This window comes from Cynara cardunculus (genome assembly GCF_001531365.2).
Source record: "Cynara cardunculus var. scolymus isolate 2C chromosome LG 16, CcrdV1, whole genome shotgun sequence".
Lineage (NCBI taxonomy): Eukaryota > Viridiplantae > Streptophyta > Magnoliopsida > Asterales > Asteraceae > Cynara > Cynara cardunculus.
The window spans coordinates 10,006,795-10,023,565 of NC_037543.1; the positions used below are offsets into that span (position 1 = coordinate 10,006,795).

Consider the following 16,771-nt stretch of genomic DNA (forward strand, 5'->3'; position numbering starts at 1 on the left):
ATTGCAGAGGTGCATGTGGTCATTTTCATCTATATAATAAATATCGACATTTGCTATTACTATAGGGGAGGGCTCGGTGGAAACGATCGTGGTGCTGGAGAAAATGGAACCATCACTGGCAAGTCTTGTCCTCAAGGGCTGTATGGGACATTCTGTGAGGTATATCTGTACTTTCCCATGTGGGTTTTTTCCATTCTTTTTAGTCGGGCTGTGTTTCTATGGTTTATTTTTTGTTTAATTTTCATTTTCAATTTTAGTAGTTTGTTTTGAGGCTATATAGAAGATAGTGTCACATGGTTTAGAACAACTCGAATTATCCATAAATTGCCTTTAAGTATTCATGCCACACCTTTGACCTTGATACATTCAGATATCAGATTTTTGGATTGGCAAGTTGTAACTTACTAACTTTTTGAAATGAGAGAGCCTTTGTTCATAATAGTTTTGATTTTGGAATTTTCATGTATATGTACAGGAATGCCCTGTTGGTACCTACAAAAATGTTACAGGGTCTGACAGGTCTCTGTGTTTCCAGTGCCCACCCGATGAGCTTCCTCATCGTTCTGTCTATATTCCTGTCCGAGGTATTGAGTTACTGCTGATGATGTAGTATTCTTTTGGTGCAACTTTAGAGTATCTGTATTCTTGTCCGATGATTTATGTATTGATATTCTGTTACTCTACATTATGCCACCTACTTTGTTTAAATTAATTGCCAATTTGTTACAGGGGGTATTGCTGAAACACCATGCCCTTACAAATGCATTTCAGACAGATATCATATGCCACATTGTTATACGGCTCTTGAAGAGTTGATGTACACATTTGGCGGGCCTTGGTTATTTGGTCTACTTCTATTGGGCCTTCTTATCCTATTGGCCCTTGTGCTTAGTGTTGCAAGGATGAAATTTGTAGGGTTTGATGAGTCACCGGGGCCTGCTCCAACACAACAAGGATCTCAAATGGATCACTCTTTCCCTTTCTTGGAATCACTGAATGAGGTTTTTTCAATGATCATAAACTTTTTTAATATACCAATTGTTTCTGCATCCGTGTCGTGATGATGATTGTGATACCTCTGTTAACCTTTCCATGATATACCCACTGGCTTTCAGGTTCTGGAAACTAACAGAGTTGAGGAGTCGCAAAGTCATGTTTATAGAATGTACTTTATGGGTCTAAATACTTTCAGTAATCCTTGGTATCTTCCTCATACACCTCCGGAGCAAGTGAGAGATATTGTGTAAATTCACTGCCATTGTTGCTTTGCTTCTTTTTATTTGTTATTTTCATCTTTTTTAGATATTGTTGCCTTTCATTAGATTACCCTTATCTGCTACTCTACCATTCATGTTTTATCTCTTCCATCTATGTCAAACTTCTGGAACCAAATGTTCTTCGCAAAATCATGCTTTCAAAAAAAAATTAAAGCCAGGGAACAGCCTCTACCCCTCGGGGTAGACCCTGCTCCGTGTGATAATCAGTGGAGTTGTTTGGTTTGGCTTGGATGTTAACTTTAGAAAAAATGGTTCATGCAAATTCATGTTTTTAGAGATCTTTTTCAAAATGGAAACAGCCTCCATACCGTTGGGGTAGAGTAAGGTTTGTGTACATCTTATGCTCATTAGACCCTACTCCTTGTGGGACTCGCTGGGTTTATATGGTACAGATGTTGAGTAGTATCTGCGAGTGGTTAAAGGTTATGTTTTGACTGAGACTATGAGTCAGAAATGTGTTTAAAATTTAGATGAGGGTGATCCATTTTCCATATGTATTGTAATTATGTTAAGAGCATATTCAATTGAACCTGCAGATACGAGGGTGCATTCAATAGATTTGTGGACGAGATTAATGCTTTAGCCACATATCAGTGGTGGGAGGGATCGATGTACAGCATTCTTCTTTTCTTTGCTTATCCTCTTGCATGGTCATGGCAACAATGGAGACGAAAAATGAACTTACAAAGACTACGTGAATTCGTTAGATCTGAGTATGACCATGCCTGCTTGCGTTCTTGTCGTTCACGTGCTCTCTATGAAGGAATTAAGGTTTGTCCTTTTTTGAAGTTGTATTTGTTTGTTACGTCGATAATCTTGGATATTAATAGCTTGTTTAAGTCTCAAGTACTTGATTCTCAAGCCATTTCTCTGCTGCAAATACTTCTCCTTGTTACTTTATTATTATTGTTATTATCATTATTATAGTTGTAGTTTATTAAGAACTTCTTTTTTTAATTTTTTGATTTTCGAGTGCACATAACTGCAATTATCAAGGTCGCATGCTCTATCCTGTGCTCTTTAGAGTTGACGTCCTTTACAAGTAGAGTTTTGGGCTTCTTTTACTTCTCTGTAGTTACCAATCTAGTGGTTTCTACGAAAAATCAATTGATTGAAACGAGTAAACAAGTACATAACAAGCAAGGACACATCGATAGATTGTTTTGACAACTCAAAACTATTATATATTACCCGGTAAACAATGATGGATTAATTTAACACCCGAAACCTTCCACTTTGTGTTGATAAGAAGTTCTTTTGTCAATTATAGTTGGTTCTAAGGGTACTACTTTATTGAATATCTACAAGAAAGAGTTTTTCTCAAGGTGTCTTAACACCCATCATGTTGTCTCCACGGCTTGGAAAATTTGATGTTATATGATACATGCATGTTGTAGGTGGCTGCGACATCTGATTTAATGCTAGCTTATGTGGATTTTTTCCTTGGCGGTGATGAAAAGCGAAGTGATCTTCCTCCTCAGCTTCACCAAAGATTCCCATTGTCTCTATTGTTTGGTGGTGATGGAAGTTACATGGCACCCTTGTCACTTCAAAGTGATAATATAATTACCAGTCTCATAAATCAGGTTTGTTATTTGATTGACCCTGAGCAACAATCATAGTAGCCAAGACATTTGTGTAACCTGACTTGGTCTTTTCAGGCTGTTCCTCCTACCACTTGGTATCGATTTGTGGCTGGATTGAATGCACAATTGCGGTTGGTTAGTCGGGGTCGACTCAGGGCAATGTTCCGTACTGTTGTCATATGGCTGGATACTTTTGCCAATCCTACTTTGAGGATTTATGGTATACGTGTTGATCTTGCTTTTTTTGAAGCTACAACGGGTGACTATTATCAATATGGACTTGTTGTATCTGCTGTTGATGAACCTGAGTTTATTTCCTTTGAGAATACTGCTCAAGAGGACCAACACACGAGGTAACAGCTTTATGCAGATTGCTTCATATAAATAAGCTCTATGCTTTTATTGTTGCCAAGTATATCTTATTTTCATGTTCCTTTTGCTTATATTTTCATGGTTTTCTGCATCTTTGATTCATTGCTTACGAACATGCTGATGCCTTTGACAGTAACAATGATGGTCCAGCCTTTGATTCAAGAGAATTTACAAGTTTACTCCAACACAGGAGGAGAGCTGAAAAAAATATAAGTCAAAAGAGGAGTTATGGTAGGATTTTAGATATTAACACTTTGCAAGCCTTCAACGAAAAGAGAGATATATTCTTTCCCCTCTCTTTTATAATTCACAACACAAAACCTGTTGGCCACCAGGTTGGTTTTTTTTCTCTTTCTTTTTCTGTGTGTGAGTGTAAGTAAAATGTTACATCTGAACATGAGTTGATGTTTGTTGCAGGATCTTGTTGGGCTGGTCATCTCGATGCTACTATTAGGAGATTTTAGTTTAGTTTTACTTACACTACTCCAATTATATTCAATTTCTTTTGTGGGCGTGTTTCTTGTTCTCTTCATTTTGCCACTTGGGATATTGCTTCCGTTTCCTGCTGGGATTAATGCTCTTTTTAGTCAAGGACCCAGGCGTTCTGCAGGGCTTGCTCGTATGTACGCTCTCTGGAACATAACATCCTTAGTTAATGTGGTATGTCAACATTTTCTTGAATCACCAAACTTGTATAAAATTATTCCATATCGACACAAAGATACAAAAACGCATCTGTTACATGGACTCGAACCTGTATATATATTATACACAGGAATCTGCCCCCCCCCCACTATATACATATATATACATATATACATATATATACATATATATATGTTGGGGGGGGGGGTTTCATGAGAACGCCTCCCAAAAGAAAAAAAATGAAAACACTAGGAACACTCCAATAACCATTCATCTGTATGGTATGCACATGTATCCGGGAAACATCTTCAATTACTTGTATGCACATGTGTATACCGTACAAATGAATGGTTACTGTTCCTCACTTTTTAGATTTTTTGTGGTTTTCCCCTTAGCCTGACCCTATATACAAGGGTTAGGTACTGAGAAACCCTGAATAACCATTCATCCATCGCTAATAACATGCAGAAGTGCATAGAAACCAGGAAACATCTTTAACTACTTGCATGCACATGTGCATATTATACAGATGAATGGTTATTAGAGGGTTCCTCAATTTTTTATTTTTAAGGGGGTTTTCCCCTAAACCTCACACACCCCCCCCCCCTCTCTCCCCCCATTCTCTCTAAATATAAATATAAATATATAAATATAAATATATATATATATATACATAATACGTAGAAACCACCACCTCATGTATAGTCGTATTCAAAGGGAATGAACCTTAGATCTGATTTGTTTTCTTTCAGGTGGTTGCATTTATATGTGGTTATGTTCACTACTGCAGTCAGCCCAGTAATAAAGCCCCGGACTTTCAACCATGGAACATGTAAGCAAATGTTGTTGACGTTTTACACAATGAATCAATATTCTAACAGCGATTTTGCTTTGCTGCAGGGAGGAAAGCGAGTGGTGGATTTTCCCAGTTGCACTTGTTTTGTGTAAATGCATCCAATCATTGCTTGTGAATTGGCATGTCGCGAATTTGGAGATTCAAGATCGCTCCTTGTATAGTAATGACGTGGTGGCATTTTGGCGATCATGAGACCAGACATGTTTTTGTATGGGATTTTGCTGACATACAAGTAGAGAGGTGGTTACTTAGAAAACTTGAAAATCAAAACTGATATATATTCAGCCTTGTACCTGTATGTATATATAATATAGGGCAACAAATGAAAAAAGAAAAAAAGAAATTGCATTGTTTCCATCCTGCACTTATTGTTATATACATGAATATTCATATACCAAATAAATCATTGCCCTGTGTAGATTTTGGTATTTAGGTCTGTTCATCAGTTGACATTCATTGGATGTTGGATTTTGTCAACTGATCTAATCCAATTAACATTGGACAACCGATTTCATTCAATCTAGTAGATGATCGGTTGGTTATATTGGATCTGATTGGATCCATCCGATGTTAATGTTCCAATTCAATCCAATTTTCTATCCTTGTTTCAAAGCTCTTGATTCCATTCATTCGGTTTCCATGTTTCACACTCGTAAACGATGACTTCATTGAAAAAAATACAATCACCGAATTTTGCTATGTATAATATGATAAAATTAATCAACGAAAGTATGCAAGTCTATCCATTTTGATATCATTTCCAACCAACGTTTCTACAAAATTTAAAAAGCAATATTAGTATTTCATAGCTGCTAGTTTCCAATGCTTCTGCTTCATTTGTATCAACAACTGATGTTTGTCGAATTCAATTTTAGGTACAAATTAATGCTTGTCCCATTTTGTTTCACCTGTTTTTGTGGAGCAAATGAAGGTTGTTTTGTCCCACCTATTTTTATTTAACAAAAAAGCCATTTTTTGTTTCATCTTGATTCACCTACTTTTGTGGAACAAAATAAGTTTTTTTTGTCTTATCTTGTTTCACTTATTTTTGTGGAGCAAATGAGACCTATTATTGTCTTGCCTTGTTCCACCCAGTCTCAGTCGTTGCTCCTGTCTCATCTCATACAAAACATGGGACAACGAGTTTTTCTTATCTTACTCCATGTACCACACACAACCTAGTATACTTCACGACACAACCCCTTCACTTCGTAGCTTTGCCAACTTATATTCCATTTGCCTATCAATAAAAAATAAAACTTCTGTTAAAAAATTTAAAGTTATTTAATTTATAGAGAGAGGGCTTTTTCTTAATTTAAATTGTTAAGTCCCGTTTAAGAACGACAAACACACAAGTAATTGAGGGGGGTTGAACACAATTATAGAAATTTTCATTTAAATCTAATTCTTATTGATATAGATATAAAGAGAAGCGGTCAAATGCAAACTGCTAAATTTGTACAAACCGTGCAAACCACCATTATTCGTCGATTTCATTGTTTAATCTTGTAAAATTGTTTCATATAATACTTTTTTTAATGAAGTTGTTTCATATAATATGTAATGAAATTTTAATAAAACTGTTTCATTTATTTCTCTAAAATTAAAATAATGAAGAAGATAATATCTATGATTAACACCCTCCACAATAAAAATAATTAATCAACCTCCAATAATTACAAAAATTTGAACAAAATGAAAAAATATAATTGGTTAAATGAAGTTTATACAAATAACATGGTTTACAAAGTAAACATTTTCTCTCTCTCTCTCTCTATATATATATATATATATATATATAATATTAAAAAACTTGTATTTGTATAATCAAATACAAATTGTTTGATTTTTATACTAAATAAATAGTTCGAATAACAAAAATGATCATTTAAACAAATCTGTCTACATAAATGTCGAATGAAAATTGTTCAATAAATCTTCTGAACAATGGAAGGAAAATTTCATGATCAACTAATAGGGGCGGAACTTCCTTGCTGCTCTCATTTGTTGTATCCTTTTCTTGTCCTGCTCGAATTTGGTTTGCAGCATCATGATCTCTGCATGCAGTTCACTCCAATTTGTAAATAATTAACATTACATGCATCATTCTTCAAGTACTTAAACAGGAATCAATAAATCTCTAAAAGCACTTCTTAATCAACCAAAAAATCACAATTTTACCCTTAATTATAGAAAAAGAAACCTTCTCCATCCCATAATTAAGGGTAGAATAGGAAATAAACATGCTTACGGAGGGAGTAATAATATATACCGTTCCTCTGTGCCTCCCTTCTCTGAAAACGGTAGAAGTTGAGGCCTACAACGTGTTGTTTGTCTTTCTTCTTCTTCGACATTTTGTCAATCACGGCCGCCTGAGCAACAGACCCCATCGTCGTACCACTTTCACCATCTGTCGTCTTCTTCCTACCCTTGATATGCTTAACAACCGTCCATCCGCCTTCCGCTGCTTCAGCTTCCCTTTCTTCTCTTTCCTGTTTACGTAACAACCCACCACCCGATAAAAGATAAATCCCACCATGACGGAAATAGGCGGACTTTTTTAAGAATGTGCAACTATTACACTATTTTAATTAATTAAAACGACAGTTTTACCCTTAATAAGAAAGCTTTTCCAACTTTTTAATTAAAATAGAAACATGGACACGGGTTAAAATAAAAATAAGACAGCTGATGATAAGTAAAAGGGAACACAAGTAGACATGCAAAGTTGGAAACATTAAGACACTTTAGATTTAGGCGATGTTTGGTTAAAGGTATTAAGCAGTAACTAATTTTTCATTCCCCTGCTTGAAGTAATGTATACATGTAGAGAATGGCATGATTACCTTCTCCTTTTGTTCCCAGTAGTCAACAAGAAAGTCATCGATCCGTTGCAACAAAACCTCTGCCCCGGGTCTGGCACGATGATATTCAGCAATCCATCCTAACGACATCATAGAAACAAACTTAAACGATGACTAATTGAAAACAGTTTTGTTGTCTCTAAGCTAGGATTACGGGTGATTTGTGAATGTTGGTTTCATCGAAAACAGGCATCTTTATTATCGATTTTACTATGATAACGTAAACATCATATGATCATTTAAATAAACAAATAATTTCTTAATTAACCACATCTAGCTATTTGTGAAAGATGCATACTTTTCATTCCTGTTGTTTCATCCTCATCCCCTGAAGAGATTTGATAAACTTCATCTTCATCTTCATCAAGTAAACTAGCATCATCTTTTAATTGAGTTGCACCCTTTGATTTACCTAAAAAAAATAATCAAATAGCATGACATTGGCTTAAGAACAATAAATGGTAGGATATAAAGAAACAAAGGTAAGACCCCTCCGTGCCAAAATAAGTGTCCATGATGAAAAAGGCAAGAGTCCTAGAAAAATATAATTATTACCATTTTAATGAACTAAATGACAGTTTTACCCTAAGTAATAGAGGGAGTAATTAATTTTTTCATCTCATAATTAAGGGTAGAATTATAAAGTATGCACTTATTTGTTAAAAGTGGACAGTTAGGGGCCGTTTACTCTGGTAAGCACTTACGAGAGAGTCAACCTCACTTATCTTACTGGGTAAGATTCTAGCCCATTAAAATGGCATTGAATGCAACAATTTTTCCGGTAAACGCTAAGTAAGAGTCACCACTCTCACTTACCAGTTAAGACTCGGTCCTTGCCATCGTCCTTACCGGGCAAGATTCTCGGTCCTTACCATGTTTATCGGTAAGGTAAGTAACTCAGTAAATGCTTACCGGGTAAGCGTTTAGTAAATGGCCCTTTATTTTGGGATGGAGGGAGTATTAAGGAACCTGATTTAGTCAAAGTTTGTGAGTGCATACCACTTTGTTGGTTAGAATCATCTCCAGCTTCATTAGAATGCCGAACAAGTTCACAAACACCTTCAACTTTTGTATTTTCTTTATTTCTTTTCTTTTTCTTCAACTTGTTCTTTTTCTTGTTGCTCATTCCAGCACTGCTGTTCTTACCCTCCTCATCATCATCATCTCGCCTAACAGTTTCAGTTGTTTCAGCTTCAGGTAACTCTGCACCTTTTATTTTCTTTTTTCTTACAACCTTTTTCCTCTTCTTGATGGAATTGGCACCATCCAGAATATCTGCCAAATGGTTGCGGACAATATGCAATGAACAAATTATCAAAAGTTGGTCATAACATGTGCAAGACTTCCCCCCGCAACTTAAGGCAACTATTAGCAACAGCACATGGGAAGTTGGCTTCAGAATAAACAAAGCCATATGCTTCCCAAGAGTCTAAGTACACTCATATATGCCATCCTAATCCATTTCAATGTGTTTGGAATGAAGACAAATTTCATAAAAAATCCCCCTGACATAACGAATTACCGCATGAAAAAGACTCGCAACACATTTTCGATTGGTTTCAATTTATTATTGAAATAAACAGCATTCAGAAAGCAATAAGAGATGCTATCCATAGACTTCAACCCTGCTCACCATAGCTATTTGACACCAAAATGAAAGATATTCAAGTATGATTTAACTACCATGTTAGATAAAACAATCGGCATAATCAATTTATAAAACAGAAACTGAAAAGAATCACATTGCACATGCGAAGGAAAAAACATATAGAGGAGCAAAAATAGCAATAAAACTCCATTTTCATTTAAATAGCAATAAAACTCCATTTTCATTTAAACAACTTCAGTGAAGGACCCAAAAGCGTCAACAAGCCTAAACTGGTCAAGGTATAGAATACAAGATCAAGATATAAAACATAATACAAGCCAAAACAAGAAACAAAACTCAGTTGAATACTAAATGGTGTTTAATTGTCTTTCAGGATCAGAACAAGTAGGAAGCAATGTAAAAAAAAGACAATAACACCACAGACTAATGCAGGAGTAATGACAGCACAAGCTTCCGCACAGGCCCGTTCTGTAAAAAAATGGGCCCTCGATATCCTGTATGCATGAGCAAATCTTCAACAAATGTTTTTTTATTACCAAAAATAAAAGTGTATAGAACATAGAACTATATCGAGCGTTTACGGTAGAGATGGCGGATTTAGTGGTAGGAATAGTAGGGGCTCGCTTGGGGGTGCTGGTGCTTGGGGACGGGTGATAAAAGCAGTAAAAGAAATGGAGGATCTAGGATTACCTATCTTGGACTCGTTCAGTAGAAGTATTGGTAATGGGGCTGATATTGATTTCTGGTCGGATAGATGGTTGGAGGGTGTTAAATTAAAAGATAGATTTCCTCGTTTGTGGGCCTTGGAGAGGGTAAAAAGGGCGAAGCTGCGTGATAGAATTGTTCTAGCTGGGGGAGAAGGTTGGCCATGGACTTGGGATAGATCCCTTAGGAGTAGAGCCAGTCGAGAGTTTGAAGATCTGTCACGACTATTGCAACCAATCTCATTTAATCCAGGTGGAACTGATGAGTGGGTTTGGGATATGGATGCAAACGGAAGCTTCACTGTGAAAAAATTAAGAGAAATGTTGGATAGTAGGTTGCTAGATACACACGATGGGGTTGGAACTACCCGTTAGTGTTCTTTAGTTCCAAAAGAAGTCAACGTTTTCATATGGAGGTTGTGTAGGGGAGGGATTCCAGTAAAGAAAATGCTTTATGAAAGGGATTTTGACTTAGACTCTAGACTCTGTCCTAACTGCAACAGTGAGGTTGAAACTCTTAATCATTGCTTTCTGGAATGCTTGAACTGTATGCGGGTGTGAGAAAAAGTTTTTGCTTGGTGTGGTAGGAATATCCGGTCTAGAAGTTCGATTGAGGAACTAATTTCAGGCAATGGTAGAAATGGTAGCAATGGGAGTGCATCCTCATTAGCTTCGGTCAGGGAAGCAATCATTTGGTCTACTCTTTGCATCTTATGGAGGAAGAGAAATTATCTGGTCTTCAAAAGAGATGCTCGGATTGAAATTCGGGAGATATTTTTCGAAATTCAGTCAACCTCCTTTCTTTGGATCTTGAACAGGATTTAAAGCAACAAACCTTCTTGGGTGGATTGGTTGTGTGGATCTAAATTGGCAGTCTTAATGTCCGTCTAGCTCATGTGTGCTATGCTTTTGTTTTGTATCTTTTGTTCTTCCCAGTTTCTAGGTTTTTTGTAGTGTTCTGTTTGTTCTTCCTTGCATTCTGCCCCTTGCAGAATGTGGAACTCCCCCGTGTATTGTTTTGGGTTCTTCCCTGTTCTTAATATTATTGCCTTTCAAAAAAAAAAAATACAACAAATACTAATATTTAGCAAGATGCTTCTAATCTCTAAATACATCGTTAGCTAATGCATTTTTATAATTTTTAGATTTGGACAACTTACAAAAAAAACAATATACTTTATCCACATGTTTTGAATAAACTAACCCCTTTCAATCACTAGTCTCAACATTAATTAACTTTCTATCATAATAACCATAGAAGGAAATGTCTAGATGTGTTATGTAAAGAAAAAAAAATTAGTAAATTGCGAATGTGGTCCTGGAATCTCGAAGAAGTCTACCTAGATTTTTAATAAATTGCAATCTGTAGATTCAAAAAGAAGTCGGATACAGTTAAGTAAATTGCAATCTGTAGATGTAACATATGCAAATATAAGAAATGTGTAGACGACCATATGCAAAAACTGGACACAATAAATAAACTGTTTGTAAACTCAAATGCCAAATTACTAAAGATTTATCTAATAACATCACAATTGGCGAAAACTGAACTCAGAACTATAAGTCAAAAACTCAAGATCCAATACTGTTTAATGATTTGAAATTCAAATTTCAAATTTTCAATGGACGACATGGAACAAATAATTAGAAGAAATTAGGTACATGGTATGATATATAAAAGAATTTATTGGTGCACGTTGTAACAGGTCTAAGCAGAGCCGCAGACGGTAGAATGGGTGGATAAATCATTGTAATTTCCATCGTCTCTACATGAATCGTGATAGAAATTTACCGTTGCTGGAGGCGGCTGTTGAAATTCCTAAACTAACCAAGTAATCGGTGTTGATGGAGGCGGTTTGGGAATTGGGTGAATTCCAGTTACTGGAAGCAGACTCGCTCAAGGTGAAGAAGGACCTTTTAAAATTGGGGTTAGGCTTAGTGCCTACTCAGCTTTGGGCCTTTCAGTGGAACTGACAGTCTGACATATTATACTAGTTTGTTGGACTAACAATCTGTTTTGCGCTTTTCTATGATCTGATCTACATTTTTAGACAAAGCCTAATATATACTAACAAAATATGGATAAAAAAATTTCTTGTTTTTTGGACAAATTTTTTTGTCCCAGTCTCTGGATAAATATGAGAACTTATTTGTTCATAGCATCTTATTCTCTTCCTCATTTTTCAGTCCCATCTTAATTCATCCTCAAATCAAGTAAAGGAGACATATGTTCACATGTTTGTTCTCCTCCCTTTTTACAAGATATAAATTGGCTTGAGAATTATAAACAGTAAGATATAGTACAAATGATATTTGCCCCGAGCCCCCAACCCGTTGGGAAACCCAATTCACCCCCCCCCCTCCCCAAACAAACGATCAGGGATGGGGATTCCCCATTAAACCAGGTCAAGAGGCTGAGGTAATGCATTCCCTAACCCGCCCTATATCCGTACATAATATATTAATTGTATTTTATATAATATTATGTATATAAATATAAAACATTAAAAGATTACAACCTAATATACTTAGATTCCAAGGCTAAGGTGACTACCCTTGTGAGAACTCTAGTGAGCTACCAGAAATTGATGGTAAATACACTTGATCCCTTTCTGTATTTTCCATTTTTTATGCATGCATATCGACCAACTATCCTTTATACAATTATTGATTACTACCAATCCAAGTAGTAGTTTAATGCGCAGACATCATGCGTGAATTGTAATAAGTTTTTCGAGAATTCGTAATCATTGTATTTTTACTTAAGGATACGCAATCAATTATTAGCAGGGATGGATTCGGGGGTGGGCTGGGGATGAACCGGAGATGGGCCCAACTTTTAGCTGGGTGATTTCCCGCTGGGGACGGGGACGGGGACGGGGACAAGATACGTGAACCAGGGCCAGGGATTGCATTCCCTGCTCCATTGCATGCCTACCATAGACCAGATGATCGGGATGAAAAGTAAATACATTTATTAAAAAGGTACGAATGAGAAAGACTGATTATAGAACCTTATTGATTCAGTGAAAGCTTGCAAGTGCTTACCACTTTGTTCGTTAGAATCATCTCCAACTTTAGTAGAGTATGGAACATATTCACAAACACCATCCTCCTTTGTGCTTTCTTTATTTCTTTGCTTTATCTTCAACTTTTTCTTTTTCTTGTCGCTCATTCCTGCACTGATTTTACCATCGTAAACTTCACTTGGACTAGTGGAGACAACAATTTCCGTTGTTTCAGCTTCAGGTAGCTTTGCACCTTCTCTTTTCTTGTTTCTTGCAACTACTTTCCTTTTCTTGTCAGAATTAGTACCATCCAGATTATCTGCCAATATTGAAGACGTATGCAATGAATTACTTATCATCAGAAGTTCAATGTAACAAGAACGATACTTTCCAGCACAACCTCAATCAATATTTAACAATACACACGAGAAGAATTGCCTTCGGGTTAGAATAGTAAGATACAAGAACAAAAGTGTAAATTCGAATCCAAAATACTGCTCAAGATATAAGTTCTAATACTAAAATCATATGGCTTCATGGAACAAAGGCCAAAAGCTTCCCAATAATATCCAACCAAACCAACAAGCCAGTATATTCCACACAAAGCTAAGGTTTGGGAGTAGGATCCCCACGGGGTAAAGAGCTGTTTCCGTGAAGTCCTCCGGCTTGAAAAACAAGAAAACAAAGATTCAGGTGAGACAAAGAGCAGAGAAGTGTGAGCAAAAAGCAACAGGTACAGTGAACATAAACAGAAATAGGGAGACATTGGAGGGATATAAGATAAAATATACAAGAAAACCTAAATGCCACCTCTACACCCCTCCCCTTACCGGCCTCTACCTTCTCCAAACTCCCCTCCTCCCGTCCTGTACCTAAATAACCTAAACTACAGCCCCCTCCCCCCCAACACATAGTCATAGTTTAATACCCTAGTCATACGTCTCGATCCTATCAGAATACATCAAAGCGAAATATATGCCATCCCAGTTGATTAAAAATTTATTGAAATGAAGACAAAATGCATGAAATATCCCTCAAACCAACTAAACACCATGTGAATAACACTTGCACCAGGAGCTTTAATTTACTATTGAAATATACAGCAGCCCTAAAAGAAATAAGAGGTGCTCTCCAGACCTCAATCCCTCACAAACAGAACAATTTGACACCAAATGAATTCTGGAGCAACAAATAAAAAGCATCTGGTAAATAAAATTTCAATGCTCCCAACAATTAGAAATGACGTCAAAGACCTTCCAGCCTAGTGGTAAGGCTTGGGCATGGCATAGTCATGAACCCAAGTTCGAGCCCTGGGAGGGGAGTGTTGGCGACATTTAAGTGGGGCCATGTTTAGCCTCCAAATTTGCCGGGGATTAGTCGGGCTTTGGCCCGGACACCCTTTCCAAAAAAAACAATTAGAAATGACAGTGACCAAGAAATAATTAATTTTAGCTGAATTTTTCAAAATAAATTAAGAATAACACGAGATATCCTACAATAAGAATCTGCAATTTTCATTCTTGGTCAGATTGAGCTGGTTCTGTTGCTCCTACTTCAAATAAATTTGAATTGGTTAGTAGCATTGGTAATTACTATATACCATAACACATTTTGAAAATAGAGGCAACTTTTGACTGGGTTATGATCCCAAGCAAACAAAATAAAAACAAATACAAGATATAATTGATTTCTCCTAAGTCCTATGTTACCAAAATGTAAAGTAACACATCCTTATGAAATCTTTTCAAACTTCAGCTCATCCATCCTAAATTATTGATACTTAGGGTTATTTAACCAATAAATTACCAGGGTTCAAGAATGGAGCTTTGTTCCTCAATGTTTTGTTCCTCCTCTTCCCGAAACTCCCTGTCCCTTCACCCTAAAATAGGCAAATTCCAAAACAAGAACAATATCATCATCATCAGTAAAAGCAAAATCTATCACCAAGGCCGGTCCTGAGGTTTCTGATGCCCTGAGCGGAAAGCCAAAAGAATACCACTGATATATATAAAAGAAGTACTATTTTAAGGGGTTTGGAATAAGAATGGTGACGGGGCAAGGAATGCAATCCCTGTTCCCGACCCATCATGGTAAATGATGGTAGATTCATATGCAGATTAACATCATTGATGGGTTAGTTAAGCGATGTAAAAAGAGTTTACATACAATATCAAAGTGCAAAGAGATATAGTGTTGACATTAAGTAATGAATAAAGAAGCAAATTGTGATGCTAATGTCATAAAAGGGGAAAAACATAAGCCACAAGCAACCAACTTATAGTAACAAGGTAACTGTACAAGCAGTCATGAGATAAATTAGACTCAGGATTTCATTTGAGGCCTTCAAGGTTAAAGAGCTCAGTTAATATACAAATAACTCATCATGAACAATTTGTTACTAATACAAACAAGGCTAACCAAGAACAAGAACTTTCCATGTATAATCAAAACTTGAAAGACAATTGTACACACTTGACCAACAAGAAAATCCTTTTGTAATGTCTATACTTTGATACAGTGTCAACTACTCTCTTTGCCTACAGTAGTATTTTACAATGCATGGCAAAAATGATAATTGTCTACACTTGACCTGCAGGTTTTTGAAAATGCAACTGGTTAGAAACAGGACATAAGACATCATTTTACAATAAAGTACAAGAAGTAACTAACAATCTTTTTCAATTGTTTAATAACATGATAGCAGTTTGCTAGGGCGTATAGCAAGTGTAAACGGACAACAAGTGATCATTTTTTTACAGAAAGATGGAGAGTAGATGGATGAAATTAGTCATAGGTAAGGATAATAGTGGATAAATTACAATTAACTTGAAAGTCTTGGTGCAGTGGAAAAGTTCAATTGAAAGTCTTGCTGCATTGAAGCATTTCACCAAACACCTAATTTGCATATATTAAATTTCCAAATACAGCTCTATTTCTACATGAACATCAATCTACACAGAGACAAAATCCCATGAACATCAATCCAAATAAAGACGAAATCCCTTAAAAAAACAATTATGTATAAGAAAACAAAAACGAAAGAAAACAACTCCCTAAAAACATTGGCCCAATGAAGTTACTTCCAAACCTCAAAACCATTATTTTTGGAGATGGAAAACGGATTTGAGGATTTAGAGAAGCAACGACAATATTATGATAATGAAACAACAAAAATTAGGAAACAAAGGTGATTAGGAAGCAACTTACCATTTGGACGAGGAACAAACACACGCTGAGCTGAGGAGAGTCGTAGTCGTTGGGTAAGAGCGTCTAGGGCAGAGGATTACTGAATTAGAGGACTGATACGTGAACGTGAGTCAGCGAGAAGAGGCCCAGATACCTCGACTACGGTCCTAAAATGATCGGTTAAAAAGGCCAGGCCCAATGACCCCTGCACGTCAAATTCGTCTTGTTTGTTAACCACATAACATAACATTTCCACTACAAGACAGCCTCTGTATCATTAAAAAATAAATTTTATTTAATAAAAAAAAATATATCTCTTAATGGTTCTAAAATTCTCTAAATTATTTTGTATCATAGGTCTCTCTTAACCATTCAGCGCCCTAATTTCATTATAAATAATTATCAAACAATTATATTTCATTTTACACTATATCATGAGAACCTCTTAATCATTCTGACCACTTAATCATTATGTACCACTTAATCATTATGTACCAAATTATTTATAACTTATAATTAGGATAATTATCGAGTTCGATAATTATTGTAATTATATTTATTTTGTTAGAGATAATTATCCTAATTATATTTTAGATTTTTTATATTTTAAAATAAGATGTTTATCCTCTATTTGATTATATTTATCCGCAATTAGTTATACGAA

At 36.0% G+C, this 16,771-nt stretch overlaps 2 protein-coding genes across 3 annotated transcripts in view; one reads left to right on the forward strand and one right to left on the reverse strand.

The window, feature by feature from the left end:
• The window catches only part of LOC112529434, a 31,671-nt gene extending 26,520 nt beyond the window's left edge, over positions 1-5,151 (forward strand). Inside the window, exons 12-22 of the mRNA XM_025140715.1 lie at positions 66-159; positions 476-584; positions 730-1,001; positions 1,116-1,243; positions 1,814-2,048; positions 2,675-2,863; positions 2,939-3,216; positions 3,369-3,570; positions 3,653-3,895; positions 4,633-4,712; positions 4,781-5,151. Coding sequence (XP_024996483.1) covers positions 66-159; positions 476-584; positions 730-1,001; positions 1,116-1,243; positions 1,814-2,048; positions 2,675-2,863; positions 2,939-3,216; positions 3,369-3,570; positions 3,653-3,895; positions 4,633-4,712; positions 4,781-4,928 — 1,978 coding nt within the window. The 3' untranslated portion in view covers positions 4,929-5,151. The remainder of the gene's footprint in view (positions 1-65; positions 160-475; positions 585-729; positions 1,002-1,115; positions 1,244-1,813; positions 2,049-2,674; positions 2,864-2,938; positions 3,217-3,368; positions 3,571-3,652; positions 3,896-4,632; positions 4,713-4,780) is intronic.
• A 1,460-nt stretch (positions 5,152-6,611) lies between these two features.
• On the reverse strand, positions 6,612-16,264 carry LOC112529676 (transcription elongation factor SPT6). Of its 2 annotated transcripts, XM_025141015.1 has the most exons (8): positions 16,129-16,264; positions 14,728-14,800; positions 12,962-13,240; positions 8,600-8,875; positions 7,899-8,012; positions 7,583-7,680; positions 7,009-7,228; positions 6,612-6,793 (listed from the first exon to the last, which is right to left on the reverse strand). In XM_025141015.1, exons 1-8 carry the CDS (start codon positions 16,129-16,131, stop codon positions 6,708-6,710), a joined length of 1,149 nt encoding a protein of 382 aa, XP_024996783.1. In that variant the 5' UTR covers positions 16,132-16,264; the 3' UTR covers positions 6,612-6,707. The 2 variants fall into 2 exon arrangements, with proteins under 2 accessions (XP_024996783.1, XP_024996784.1); XM_025141016.1 differs by lacking the exon at positions 14,728-14,800 and having other exon boundaries at positions 16,129-16,205.
• Between the last annotated feature and the right edge of the window lie 507 nt (positions 16,265-16,771).

Bases quoted from the DNA above. Each gene is read 5' to 3' on its own strand.
- LOC112529676 (XM_025141015.1), bottom strand. The intron at 8,876-12,961 runs GTAAGCACTTGC...ACCATTTGGCAG, and splicing joins TGATTCTAACGAACAAAGTG to ATATTCTGGATGGTGCCAAT. The intron at 6,794-7,008 runs GTATATATTATT...AACTGCATGCAG, and splicing joins AAGGGAGGCACAGAGGAACG to AGATCATGATGCTGCAAACC.